The sequence below is a fragment of the Artemia franciscana genome, chromosome 11, assembly GCF_032884065.1.
Source record: "Artemia franciscana chromosome 11, ASM3288406v1, whole genome shotgun sequence".
NCBI classification, from domain to species: domain Eukaryota; kingdom Metazoa; phylum Arthropoda; class Branchiopoda; order Anostraca; family Artemiidae; genus Artemia; species Artemia franciscana.
Genome location: NC_088873.1, coordinates 22,085,831 through 22,101,272, shown reverse-complemented (window position 1 = coordinate 22,101,272; position 15,442 = coordinate 22,085,831). Strand labels below are relative to the sequence as shown.

At 35.1% G+C, this 15,442-nt stretch overlaps 1 protein-coding gene across 4 annotated transcripts in view; it reads left to right on the top strand.

Moving 5' to 3' along the window:
- LOC136032962 (synapsin-like) overlaps positions 1 to 15,442 on the top strand; it is a 194,034-nt gene that overhangs the window by 124,726 nt on the left and 53,866 nt on the right. For all 4 annotated transcript variants that reach the window (XM_065713454.1, XM_065713455.1, XM_065713453.1 and 1 more), the window contains one exon: positions 13,558 to 13,763. In XM_065713454.1, coding sequence (XP_065569526.1) covers positions 13,558 to 13,763 — 206 coding nt within the window. The remainder of the gene's footprint in view (positions 1 to 13,557; positions 13,764 to 15,442) is intronic.

Here is a 15,442-nt window from a genome sequence, read left to right as displayed (position 1 = left end):
GGGGAGGGGGTGCAGGGGAACTTTTTTTGGTGGGGGGGGGGGGGCAAAAATACTGGGAATCTGCAAGCTACATTCTTTTTTAAAGGAGATTTACGCTTTTTTTTCTTGAAAGTGTTGTATAGTTTTTTCAAGGGGTTGCTCAATTCTCCCACTTGATGTACAACTTGGAATGCCATGTTGGCCGCAAAGTTCCACCACGCTTTTCACAGGTCTGCCACATTTGGCACAGTACCGCTACGCTTGGCACTCTTCTACTACGCTTGGCACAGCTCCGACGTGCTTGGCATATTTCCACCAACCTTGGTGTGTGCCACCTGGTGCACATACGTTCTGCGAGTTTTTAGCGCCATGGTTTTTCCCCGCTGAGATAGAACCATGATTCCCTTCCGCCCCTCCTTGGTTCTCCTCATGTCACTTACCTGGCTTAGTCTTTGATTCTCTTATCTCTTAGTCATATTATTACTCTACAGAAGGAAGCTTTTTAAAACAAAAACAAAGTAGAAACAATAGGGAAAATCTTTTCAAGACAGTGGAAATCAATTCAGTTGATATTACTAGCTACTGCCCATGGATCACTTGCTAGCCCTAGCCTATGGATCTCTATTTTAAGGACGCTATTTGATGTAGGGCCTAAAAATAGTATTTCATATTTACATAAATATATGAAAAAATAATAAATATCTTTGGAACACAAAAAATTTCTCCCGTGCTTTGGATCTGAAAAAAAGTACTGCTAATTTATGTACGTCTATATTTTTTTTTAATGTTATTTCAATTTATTTTAATTATGTAGTTTTAATTTGTAGTCATTAATACAATTTACATTGCTTGATCGCTTGCAATTTTTTATCGTATTATTATGCTAATTTTCTTAGAGACACGATTTGGGGAGGGGGTGCAGGGCAATTTTTTGTTGGGGGGGGGGGGCAAAAATACTGAGAATTTGCAAGTTACATTCTTTTTTAAAGGAGATTTGCGCTTCTTTTATCTTGAAAGTTTTGTATAGCCTTTTCGAAGAGTTGCTCAATTCTCTCACCTAATGTAAAACTTGGAATGCCATATGGGCCGCAATGTTCCACCACACTTGTCACAGATCAGCCACGTTTGGCACAGTTCCAATACGATTGGCACTCTTCTGCCACGCTTGGCATAGCTCTGTCGTGATTGGCATATTTCTGCCACCCTTGGTATGTGCCTACTGGTGAACATATTTTCTGAGAGTTTTTAACGCTTGGGTTTTTCCCCGTTGAGATAGAACCATGATCCCCTCCCTTCCCCCTCGGTTCTCCTCATGTCACTTACCTGGCTTAGTCTTTCATTCTCTTATCTCTTAGTCGCATTATTACTCTACATAAGGAAGCTTTTTGATGTAGGGTCTAAAAATACGGCTTTTTATCCAATGATTTCATTAAGGTTTATTATCCAAATACTTGGGAATTGTATAAAACAACTGCGATCTTAAAGAGACGGTTTTCGTTGAACCTTTACGGCGCATTTATTGATCCCTGTCAGTATAAGTAATTTTTCGTTTTAGTTTTAAAATAGAAATAACTGCTGCTGACAGTTTGCTACTAGTCAGTGACTCGTTTGGTCAGAAAGTCGTTGTAATTCCATTAATATTTTGTCACCATATGTCTTTCATTGGTCTATCTAGACTAATCATGTGTTGACAGACCTTAAAGTTGACCAACAATTGAACATGATCAATTGTTGTATTTTTGAATGAAGGAATAAATCAAAGAAAAATAAAATAAAAATCAAATAAAATTTCACCAATAAATATGAGAATGCCCTATTATCGTAAGGTTGTATTGCGAACACTGTTAGTAATTTTCATGCTATTAATACTAAGTAAGAACATATATTCGTAACATAATGTATAGATTCATGAATAAACTGTTATTTGCCCCGCTACAGATGCAAACAATTGAACATGGCCAGGGATTGTTCTGTTCTTGTACAGGAATAAATCTAAGAGGTATACGAAATTCCCAATTCGCAGTTAAGTATACTAATTACATTATGCCAGGCATGTATAGGAAATATTTCTAGTTCTTCCTTGTAATTTCTTTGTTCTTTTCGTTGTTATAATCTATTCTATAATCTCCCAGAAGTATTCATTGATGCCAAGACGCATGCAATTACATAGGAGAGGACACAATGGCCAAAATAAATAATACCCACTTTTATAGATGTCATTACTTTTATAGGTAGTTGTAGGATCTGAGAGCAGCTCCTACAACTTAAATAATATCCAAGACCACACTGGCTAATCATGACAAAACCCAAAATCGCAAAGAAAAGAAGAATGAGGACAATAAACAGCCAGTGAAAAAATTGAAAATTATGCGAATGTTTCGGTCAAGACCTCCGCTTGACGGTCCTCAGTGCAGAATAGAACTGATAAAAATATAAAAACCAAACCTTAAAACAAAACGCAAAACTAAAATATGATGACCCTTTCTCAGTAACGGTGAAAGGGTAACTTTCGCCGTTTTAAGTTGCCCTTTACTGAGAAAGAGTCATCATATTTTAGCTTTGTGTTTTGTTTTAAGGTTTGTTTCTTTTATATTTTTATCAGTTTATTCTGCAGTGAGGACGGTCAAGCGGAGGTCTTGACCGAAATATTCGCATAATTTTCAATTTTTTCACTGGCTGTTTATTGTCCTCGTTCTCCTTTCCTTTGCGATTTTGGGTTTTGTCTCCTACAACTGGCGTGTAATTCACCTGTTTCGCACGGTTATAGTGTGGTTTTTCCTAAAATTTATTCCCTCCCTCACTAGATAAATTTCTGCTTCTAGACCTAAACACCAGAGCCAAAATCTCTATTTGTTTTAAAGGACTTAGTCAGTAAAAACATGAAACTTTTAAGCAAAATCCTAGTAGTTATGTAGCAATGAAATTTTCTGAATGTGATGAAGTAGAAATTTGTTACTATAATGTTTAATTATGAAGAGGGGGTAAATTAGCCTGGATTAATCTATTATGTAAGACAGAGATCATATCGAAAATAGTAAATATACCAATTGATTCCCGATTCAATGCTCTTTCCAAATGTAATAATCACTTCCATTTTAATTCCATCCCTCCGCCCCTCCCCCAGATCGGGGTCGATATAAGAAAGAATAAAGAGCCTCCAAAGCCATTTACGGCGCATCATGGTCGAATCGACAGTTCAATTTCTGGGTCTGTTTTACAGGAATAGTTAGTAAGCTTGTCACCCAACCTCATTAGCTGGAATTGAATACTGGGCCCCTATTGTCAAGTAGAGCATTATTCAACTGTTCTATCACGGGGTAAATGGGGCAAATATAACCCTAAGCTAAATAAAAAAACAATGCTGATTTTTCCATTTTGAAAACAATTGATTGTTAAATTGAACCGTTACTGATAAACGAACAAAAAAAAATAATAATAACAAAATGAGCACAATAAATAAGCATAAAAACCCACAAAATCAGCTAACTTATATAAGTGACCGTGCTTATATAACTTATAATATATAACTTTTATTTATATATGTATATATATATATATATATATATTATTGGTTAACTATATAAGTGGCACAAAATCAGCTAACTTATATAAGTAGCTGTGTCATTCAGTCATAATAGCACCGGTTCTTAACATTATGTTTGGACAGAGCATGGAATGGGGAATTCAATGCTATAAATTTTTGTTCTCTATTTTTACCTGATTTCTATCCTATAAGCAATATTTTACCAGGGATTGTCTACCTTGCTATACCTCTCTGTGTAATTTCACGCTAGGATTTTAGTTTAGATTACCTTCACAGACATCAGTAGCTCTTCTGGAGTGGTTCTCCCTTTCCAGTCAAGCAATTCTTTCTAGTCAATTCATATTCTACTTACATATGCCTATGTCTGCTTATTGACAGCGTTCTAACTCAAAAATGGCTAAATCTATAATCAAAATTTACACATCTATAAAAGCCACGCTTTCAATTTATCTGAAAGCAAGGCACAGTCGAAAAATGTAAAGAACTGACAGAGAAAAGTTTAAAAAAAAAAGCACAACAATTAGAATTTCATGATACTGGTGGTCCGAGCTTGAGACTTCGGGTCTAGTTTCTAATGCTAATGGTTCCAGAATCATTTTGTTGGTATCAATGCTCCATTATAGCATTAAGATTTGTCCCATTTTTTTTTAAATTATCTCTATGCTGGTTGATCTTGTTCGCCGCCCTGATGAAACGGTCTTGAAGTGGCGGAAGTAGTTCTCTAGTTAAAAAGTTGAAAGTCTAATTAAAGCTGGTATCTGTAGTTTGTACAAAGCAGGAAGTAAGTTGATACTCTTGTTTTAGTAAACAACCTGCTAACCACTAAAAACTATTTGTGATGGAAGCTAGTCAGCTTCTAGATTGCCACAGTGTTCGAATAAACTTTGTAGTTATGTGGCCAAATAATTTGCTCGCAGAAAATTTGCCAATTAAAGCGGTTATTGACACCTATTTAAAATAACAGATAAAATATTGAGAAATTATTCATGAAATCGTTTATTCATTAGGTTTTGACACTTGTTTTGATGGCTATCATATTGTTTTGGGAAATGTTACACACATGTGACAAAAAATTTGGATATTTATCAGAAGTGTTTTAGATGAAAGAAGCTACGGCCCTGTGCATTATTGTAGTTTGTTTTGTGACAACAACGGTTCTAAAATTGTATCTAGAGCAATTAAAATTTCTCAGTAATTATGATGTTATTAATTTTTTTATAACGAGATAAGAATGCTAAAGTGCAAATAGCACGTGTAATATATTTGCAGTTTCTAAGGAAAAAATGGAAAGGAATTTCAAATGAAAGTGGAAAAGTGAGATATATAATCCACGAACTGTTGACATGTTACATTCTTTTTTTTTAAGTCAAGGGTATGCATTGATTTCAATCTGTATGAAAGAAGAATTATTCTTAAAAAAAAACTTTATTAAATACTTTAATTTTGGGGGATTGAGGTGGACAAACCTCCCTGACAAATCGGGAAAAAATATAAAATATCATGTAATGCTGTTGTAACCAAAGTTGTATGTCCCTCAAAGATTAGGATTTTTTGTGCCTCTGAAAGGGCTTATATATCAGGTAGGTCTTCTGAACAGTTTTTCTGTAACCTGGCAGAAAAAATGTATTCGCTCCAGACTTGAGAATAATTCAAGTTATTTCGGCGGCTTGAAAAGGGTTAGAAATAAGTTTCAAGTTCACTGGTGGAAGGATAGGCTCCTAATAGAAAAGTAATATGACGCTCGTACAAGAAGGTCAATTTGATCGCATTGCCTCTTGTTGCTTCTCCCCCCCCCCAGTTTTACCTTTTCCCGTAATAAGTATAAAGCGAACATGTGCATCTTAGAGAATTGTAAATTTTTAAGTTTCTAAAAGTGTAATTTTTAACTTGTTTGCTTTCGGCAAGATTTCAATTCAGGTTCAAATTTGTATCTTAATTGTGAATACAAACTGTAATACAAAATTTCAACCTACAATTGAAAAGTAAGAGAAGACTATTTTCCCACACAGCCAATTTTTTTGTAGTTGCTTCGGAAGCTGAATAGTATAATTCTCAAGCTCATAAAGAAATTGACAGAATTAGAAGCGTATCAACTTAACTGATGTTGATGCTACTTCGCTTTGAGTGCAAATTGATTTGTCTGAACTTTTTTTTTTCAAGGGGTAGAAAACCACATAGAAAGCTGGGTAAAGGCAAATATGATCACCAGTTAACATTTCTAGGGTTTTTAAGTGTAAAAGTGGATCGTAGGGTAATTTTACGACCCATTTGTCCCTAGTAGCCTATGTTCCAATGCAATAGGATCAAAATTTCAAGATGGTTATCAAACAGTTCGTGGTAACGAGCTGTAGTAAGGATTGACCCGGCTCAATAGCAAACGAAACTCTAAAAAACGAAATTTTGATACTAAAAGATACATTAAAAGAATTGGATTTTTATGCTGATTTTAAATATATAAGTTTCATCAAATTTAGTCTTACTCATCAAAAGTTACGAGCCTGAGAAAATTTGCCTTATTTTGGAAAATAGGGGGAAACACCCTCTAAAAGTAATAAAAAGTAATAGTTCTTATCTACAAAAATGTGGAACTTCGCCAGAAGACCGATCACGGGTGCGTGTTTATTTTTTTTTCCAGGAGTCATCGTATCGACCAAATGGTCCTATAATGTCGGAGAGAGCTCATTCTAACAGAAATGAGAAGTTCTAGTTCCCTTTTTAAGTGACCAAAAAATTGGAGGGCATCTAGGCCCCCTCCCACGCTCATTTTTCCCAAAGTCAACGGATCAAAATTTTGAGATAGCCATTTTGTTCAGCATAGACGAAAAACATAATAACTATGTCTTTGGGGATACCTTACTTCTTCACAATCCCCGGGGGAGGGGCTGCAAGTTACAAACTTTGACTTTGACAAACAAACTTTGAGTGTTAACATACAGTGGTGGTTATTGGGGAGTGTACAGACGTTTTCAGGGGGATAATTTTTTTGGTTCAGGGGGGGTTGAGGGGAGGGGCCTATGTGGGAGGATCTTTCATTGGAGGAATATGTCATGGGGGAATAGAAATTCGCTCTTTATGCCCCGCTCTTTACTCTAAAGTTTTTTACTGTTTAATAAAGTAGAATTGAGTGAAAGAGTTAAACTTTAGCGTAAAGAGCGGGGCTTTGAGAAGGGAACAGCCTCTTTCATACACGGAGTAATTTCTGTTCGTTTTAAGTTTTAATTTTGCTCCTTACTTTCAGTAAAAAAAAAAAGATTTTCTTTTTTAATTCTGTATAGAATGTTCGAAAGGTCCAAGAAATGTGCCTCAGGTTGTAACATGGTTTGTAAAGCCCATGGGGGGCGCACATTATGTAAATAATCTCTATAAAACAGAAGGTTCATAGATATATCTTATTGAAAAATTGACCTCACACAACCCTGTTGAAATCAGAGTATTTCAGTGATTTTCTATGTGCGCGATTAGTACTCCAAAAGTATGACCTTTGAGTCCATCCTTCAGATATACTAACCCAATTTTGCAAGTGTATACATCTTGTATCCCTTTTGAATCATGAGCATTCAGTGGATATGCAGAGATAGTCTTGAATAACTGAATGATTAGTTATAAGAAATAATTAAGATCAAAATATGACTCTTTTATGTCAAAAAATGCTAGATAAATATTTCACGGATGATGTTGTATTTCCACTAAAGTTAGTATTTAAGGGTGTATGATCCTTTAAGTTACAAGCTTGAGGTTCCCATTACAATCTATAAATAAAAAATCAAACTTTATTTAGTGTAAGTCTCACAGATACTGTTTATTTTTCACGAAATCCGGTAAGTAAGGATTTCTCAGATTTTCTATTAGAAATCTGAACCTGATGTTAGAGCTTCTTGGAATCGAAGTCGTGTCAAGGATTCGCAAGTGGGATTCAAAGTGGGAAACTTGAAATCTTTCCCCTCAAAATTTTAATAACTACAAATTTGGAAAATGGCAGCATGTCAACAGGCACTTGGTATATATCATACTAATAGTGTTTGACTTCCATCGAAATTGGTATATTTTTAACCTTAAATAATATAAAAACGATGCTAATATTGCAATATATACGTCGAAAATCAAAACAGATTAAGCGTTGATTTCCCAACCGGTGAACATGTTATACCTTCTTGAAAACCAGTGATATGCAAAGAATTGCAATATTTATGATTAGAGAGCCTTATATCACTGTCCAAGCAATTTATTCATTTTTTTTAAATAATTGATTGATTTGAGATTAGCTAAGGAATGGTCATAATGGATTAAAGACTAATAATTAAAAAATTAATATCGTAGTGTGTCTTTTCCAAATAAAAACACACCAAGTTCATATTTCAAAAATATGGGTGTTTAATCCTACCAAGTGCGCAGTTGAAGGCTTTTCGCCAGGTTGATTACAAAAACTTAAAATACTGCAATACTTGTGAATGGGGTATGGTTCTCTCCAAAATTGCTATTTAAGGATTTATTATATTACTGATGATAAATATGAGGCAATATTGCAAAATAGAAGCTCAAAACCACGAAATGTTAAGTATATATTGCACACACTGTGTTTGGTTTTCACGAAAGTCGGTATTTATGGTTTTGGGCTGCTACTGATAACAAATATTAAGGTAATAATGTAATATAGAAATTTAAAATTCTTTTGAAGTTACTCCTGCCATGACTGCTCTCGAAAGGACGATTACTATCACATCTGTATAATTAACCTCAATCGACTGCTATTATTAATAAAACAGAATTAACCAATATTGCTACCGTTGATGCATAAAAAAATATGTCGATTAAAAACAGGAACAGAAATTAAATAAACAAAGCTAAAGTATTCAATAACAAGTAAAAAGTTAATTTTGAATGAAAAGGAGTAGAAATTAGCTTATCTTAGAATTAAAATCTAAAACGAGCAGAAATTATTATGAAATAAGAAATTAAGCCTAAAATAAGCAAACATTGTAATGGACATTGAAGCCAAACTTAAAACGAACAGTAATATCACCAACAGTACTACATCGATGTCGCTTACAGTCTGAACCCTCAAAAGGCTAGAGTGTCATTTGGGCTTTATTGAACACAAAATATATTTTTTGCACCGTTTTTTTTTTTTGTTTTCATTATAGTATTAAAAAATAAAGCTTGTTCAAACTTATAGAAACACCTTTTTCATATCATTGTTTTTCTAAAAATATAATTCATCAATGATTTCTTGTTTTTAAAACCATTCCTTTAAAATGTATAGAAGAGCAATTATTTAAATTAAAGTTTCACTTTAATCTATTAACTGGGTTTTGAGTAAAGTTGCCATGGCTCGTGGGGATTTGAAGGGTGGCAATGCTGCAATTATTTTTGGTAAACATTTGATGATATAGACAATTTTTGTCATCATTTAAGGAAGACAATTATTTTATTTTTTTTTGTCACTGAAAATGTTATTAACTTGGGAATTTTAATAATGTCCAAGAAAGATGAAAACGTCCGACTCATCACTTAATATTTTTAAATAACCTATTTAAAACAACATTTTGTAAATGGAATTTTTCGAAGGAAAACCTAAAACAAGGAGAAATAAATTCATATAATAATTTAAACTTAAAACGAATAGAATTAACTGTGAAGTAATGAATAAGAATCAGAACGAATAGAAATTATAGTGAATAATCATATCAAACAAAGATAACAGATACTGCTATAAATAAATATCTAAATTTTAAAAAGACTAAAACTTCAATAAAATAAAATAATTTGTTTTCATCCAACTGTAAAAAATGATGACTCTGTAAAAATAACGAAAAGAGAACAACAAAGACTCAATCAAAACTCTGAACAAATTACCACCAGTTACCCTCTAAGGATCAAAGCGTTATTTGTCCTTTACTGAAAACCTTATTGCATTTTGAACAACGATTCATCTTTTGGTACTTGTGTATTATTCAGAACACACTCAATAAGTGAAGTTGTTTTTTTTCGTGTTTTTATGTTTCTATTTTTTTTTTATTTATTTATTTTTTTTTTTTTTTTGCGTTAGGGTTCTCTTGACCAAATGTCTCAAGGATTTACATTTTGAGCAGATTAGAAAAAAAGGTTGTCCTTTTCTGGCCTCATTTGGGGGAACATACCCCCAATTGATTTGTTTTAATATTAAATTCCTCTTGGCACGGGGACTTGTGGCTGGAAATTTCCAACTGATTATGGACAAAATGGTTTCTAGTCCATTAATAGGCCTCCTATCACCCTATCCTCCAAACAAAAATGTAAGGTCCTCTTTGTCCAGTCAACGACCAGTGAAAATGATGAGCCAACTAGAATAAAAAATATTTCTGGCCCTTTTGGCAGTTGCAATTTGAGGGACCCCCGTTTCCTAAAAGCTTAAGCTAAACCTTTTCTTGTATATTAGAGTGCACTTGGCAAGAGATTTATGGTTTTTGGTTTCAACACGTTCAGAAAAGAAGTTTATTGAATTTTTTTAGGGCCCCGTTTTCAAACTAACCAATATTATTTTTCATTTTTTTGCCTGGTTGGGGTCTCCTTGACTTAAGAGCTTCGCGATACAAGTGTCAAGCCAATCAAAATAAAACTAAATTCTGGACCTATTTTCAGGAGAACCATACCTTCCTTGATTTTTTTTTTGTGCGTTGGGGCTTCATGGCCCAAAGACTTAAGGAAACAAGTTTCAAGCCGATTGAAAAAAATTTAAAAGCTGGCCTTTTTGCGGACTACCTTTGGAGGCCCACATCCCCATCACTAAAAACTTTTTTCAACTGGTAATTTTCAGTTTGACTCCACTCATACAATGTGAAATAACAGTTTTGCCCCTTCTTCGGCCCTTCGTAAGGCCGTTTCTGCATTAGGGCATCTAACCCAAGGGCTTACGGTTAGAAGTTTCAATACAATTGGGAAAAAATGTGGCCCTTTTTTATACACCATTTATGAAGACCCTTCTCCCAAACCATTTCTTGTATATTAGGTTCTTCTGGGCCCTAAGATTTTCGACTGTAAGCATCAAGCCGTTCGTCAACAAATATTTTTTACCCATTGCCCCTACCCTCACCCTCCCCTACGCCCACCCCCCCAAAATTACGTGATTTTCTTGGCCCAGAGAACGATCTTTGAAAGATTGAGCCAATTAGGACTCCCTTAGATCACCCCCCCCCCTTTCTTCACTACCAATCTTTCCGTGAATAGTTGACATTTTGCGTGATTTAATCCCCTTTGTCCAAGGGCTGCTGAGGTCATTCAACCCTAGAAGCCTATTTTTTGGACCTCTCGACTATTCTGAAGAAATTCCTATCTCTAAATGCTATCTAGAGGCTATCGGGGCTGAAGTGATTGGGTAGTAGCATTACAGCTATATCTTAGGTGATTCTTTCACTCAGGTCTGAGAAACGTTGCCTAAGTAAAAAAAGAAGTTGGTTCCTAGATGTTTGTGACAAAAAAAAAAACAGGCTACACTTAAATGAAAGTAAAAAATAAATAGAGAAGGAAACAAGTATAAACTTATGTTAAGAGCGGCGACATAATAGTTGTCAACTACAGAATTTCGAACCTACTTGTACATTCTTGTTTTTATAAATAGACGCCACTAACTTAAAAATGCTCGTTTGTTATAATTGATGATGACAAAACTTGGGATAGGAGACAAAAATGTAAAATTTTTTCGCTTTTCCCGGTTATTTTTAGGAGCGTGAAGACTGTTTGAAGATAAATTGGGATCTGTAAAGCCAGGGAACCGACGTAATATATCCTAAAAATATACCTTTTTTATCGCCCTGGCCGGAAACATGTGATTGAATTTGATTTACATTATCGGACATATTTCTGTCATCGTCTTCCGGTACAAAGGTAGAACCACTTTTTTCCCAAGAATAAATCGTGCTTCAAACTTTTTTAAACGCTTTAGATCTTAAATGGCTTTGCTTTTCTGTAACTCAACAAAATTTAGTTTTTTAAACGTTTTAAAATGTATGGACGTCGTACAACACCGACCAAATGAATTTCTTTCGAGAAGGGCCTTTGGGGGACAGGGTGCCGATTTGAAAAAAGTGCCGATCGTAGACAGCTATGTGCAAAATTGAGAAATTTGGAATAAAGCACGTAAATACGTCAAGCTTTTTGGGAGAGAGGGTATAACCTCTCAAGCATTTCCTTCTCCCGTGTGCGAGAGCCACATTCTAAATTTAAAATTGCTTAGGATGTGTAATGCTTTGCTGACCCCCTTTCCAAAACATTTACCTAAAACAATAAATGAACAAATTTAGAGACCTAAAAGAGAAGCATTTTTCTGCAGATTTGGGAGTGCTGCCATCTGTTGTTACAGCCAATTTGTCGTTGTGAGTTGTCAATCAATTTTCTGCGTTACAGAGCCATAGCTTACAAAAACAGTAGTTTGTCGGTAAGACTTGGGCCAGTAGTTACATCTAGTTAAAAACTGTCCGTACCTTGCATACTTAGACAGACCGACCTATCATTTTCAAGAACGAAAGAGAAGAGTCCGTTGGCTTCCCAAGATAATTTTAAATCTAAGAAAAAAAACTGAGACTAAACAGAATTCAGATTGGATGTAGGGAACGAAACAATAATTTAACGCTGTTGTTTTGACTTAGCAGCAATTCCTGCTTCTTTTAGTCTAATTTGTAAAAACAAGCGTTTTGTTGACGTTCAACACTATGTTCAACTACTTTATTCCAGATTTCATAGTTTACAGTTAATTCTAGTCGTCGTTTTCAAGTTTACAGGATCAATATCCATATTTTATCATCATTGTGCGAATTTTCTCTTTAACCTGTAAATATTTTGAGTGTTATTTGGTCTGATGTAAAAAACAGACAAAATTATAAAATTAGCAACTGGGAGTTGGACCGTGGTTATCTGTGATGATGGCTTGCAACATTAGCTGGCTGGTGACTCTATTTGTGCGTTCTGATATGTGTTTTTGATTAAAGCACTTAATTTTCATCTCCATGGAAATTGTCTTGTAAGAAAGAATTGTGCTGCACGTTTAAGAACAGGGGTGAAGGATAAGGCGTTTGTGCAAAAGTGTATCTGGATGATTTCTTATATGTATTTCAAGCTAAGAAAAGCTAGTTTCCAGAACCGTGTTGTTTTTACCATAAAATAAAGCGAGAATTGTAAGTATTGTGCTTTTGGGCAAAGTAACCCACCGCTAGCTTATACAAGTGGTGCATTTTTGTAGATATTAACTTTATTGTGGTGTCAGGAAACAGATAGATAAAGCCGTTTTTAAGCAGAATAGTGTTTCTTCAGACAGTTTTTGAGGAAAGTGTCATGATTGCTTTTATTGAAGAAAATCTTATTGGAACACACTGTTTTAAAGTTTTGAAGGGTAGACAGCTACAGCGTTCAACCCATCAAAAAAATTATACCAAAGTCTTGCTCTTGCAACACTTTTGCTGGCAAAGCCAACCAAAGGTTGCTACGGGACTTCTAATAGTTCCTAAATTGGCGGCCTAAAGAACGCAAATTTAGTTACTTATCTGGTTTCAGGAGAAAGAAGTTACATGATAGCCAAAAACTCCGATGATTAAAAATTTTTGATGAGCAAATAAACTTCATTACTTAGAATACTGATGATAGCCAAAATCTCTGACGAGTCTTTTATTTTACATCAGCGAAGATAGATCTTAGAAATTTGACGGTTAAAAAGGGCTTTTTTCTTCTTTTTTTAAAAACAAGCAGTAATTTTGTTCACTGTAAAACCATTCAACCCACAAAGCAAACCTGTCAGAACCATCTTTCAGCTCCTTTTATTTATAAAGCAAATATCCTCACACTTTCTTTTTTATAGAACTTTTAGTCTACTTTATTGGCTGCATTCGAGTCATGTTTAATACTGAACATTTTCACAATGACTGTTTGTCCTTCAAGCCTTCAAAGTAATTTGTTGGGATGTGCATATCTTTGTGACTCTCAAAAGTTTTCTATAGCGAAATAATCTGAAGTTTGTGTCTTCCTGCGCAGAGGGACTGTCCCAAACCCCTAAAATTTTCAAATTTTAGGTTGCTCCTCCAAGACTTCCTGCTGTATTGAAGCTTGGTCACGCCCATGGGGGACTTGGTAAATTCAAAGTTGAGTCTCCTGCAGATTACCAAGATGCAGCTTCTGTTGTTGCAGTCGCTGGGACTTATTGCACAGTGGAACCTTACCTCGAATCACGTGCTGATCTTCATGTGCAAAAAATTGGTCAATCCTATAAAGCTTTTGTGTAAGTAATATGACGACTTTTTAACTGGTATATTGTATGGCTATCACTTACGGGTCTGAGTTTGTCTAGCTAGAACCATAACTTTGTTCTGGGTGGTTGGTTGGCCTATAGAAGTATGTCCCCTCCTCCGATTAAATCAAAACCTTGATAACGGCACAACAATATAACAAATGTTGAATAATTTGTAGTTTTTCTTTGATTTGTTTCTTCACTGTGGATTTTTCAGGGCTGACTATTTTCCACGAGGAAGGGCGTACGCAATAATGTATTTTGGTGGGATTCAGACTTTTCTTTTTGGGGTAGAGAGGCAAATATCTATAAAAAAAAAGTCTAATTATATCGAAATGTACGAAATGACTGTTTTCCACAAGGAAGGGCGCAGGCAAGAATGCATTTTGGTGGGATTCCGACATTTCTTTTGGGGATAAAGAGGCAAAGATCTATAAAAAAAAATCTAATTATATTGATATGTACGAGAAATATAGAAAATTGTGCGATGTTACTCAGCTTCCAGGAAGAAACACAAGCCCGCGGATCGTCTTGCTGCATTATCATGTTCCTTATCTTATGTGATTTTACTGTGCAGTCCTTTGCACTGAACTTCCTAAGTAGCTCTCGCTTTCCAGCTGTAAACTAGCTCAAACAACATGTCCAGATTTGAGCTCGTATATTAGTTCATTGGATGCATTGATGGGACTTTCTACTTTTCTTGACTTCCTCACACTCTCCAAAATTTAAATGATATAAAAATTACTACCTTCAGTGGTACGACGCTGAAAGAGAGTTGCCGTATTTACATTTATATTATATTACATTTACATGGCCGAAGGGCCAAGAAACGGGGATCAGCACCGCCGGTAGGGACTGTAAAGTCTAATGCCGTATCCTTTACCTTTTTTCTACCTTTTACATGGCCATATTTAAGTTTCGGCCAAGGAATTGAGTCGTTTTCAACTGGACTGTTGGAGAAAAACTCATTTCCAAGGGCTTGGGAGGGCGAAAGTAGGTGATATAGAATTGAGCTAAACAGCCAAGAAGGATGTGATACTTGGCAAGGAGTTGGAGTCGGGGTGAATAAGGAAGCTTCTGAGCTTTGTTTAAGTCTTGTTCGATTCAAAGGATTGGAAAATATTAAGGCTGCAGAATTTGACAGTAGGGACTATGAGTTTTCATTTTGATTCTTGATGAAGGGGAGGCATCTTGTGCTTTTAGGGATATTTTAATTCAACTATTACAGAGGGAAAGCGATAAGGTAAAATTTAGTAATTATTTAAGTTCTTAGTGTAGTAGGAAGCAAATTACTTAAGATGGTGATGCTTACCAGACTGTTTTGTGTCTTTCATAATGTTTTAATTAAGAGGCTGTACGAAAGAAAAATGTAGGATTGGTCAAATTTTTACATTTTGGTTAATTGAACATTTCCTAAACTTTCAGGACTTTCAGTATCGAGATTTATGGACTATGAACATCTAGTTGGTTCATCAAATAGAAAATCTCTAGTGTGGGTTTTTATCCTTATATTGTGTATTCAGATAGGCGTGCTAATGCGACTAGTGCTATGTATAAAAGTAATATGGTTGCAGTTAATGTAGAAAGTGCTAATTTGGTTCGCTGTGGAGACCGGTGTTAAGCAGGGCTATTTCTTATAGCCCTGCTATAAGATTAGTTTCTCCCAGCCA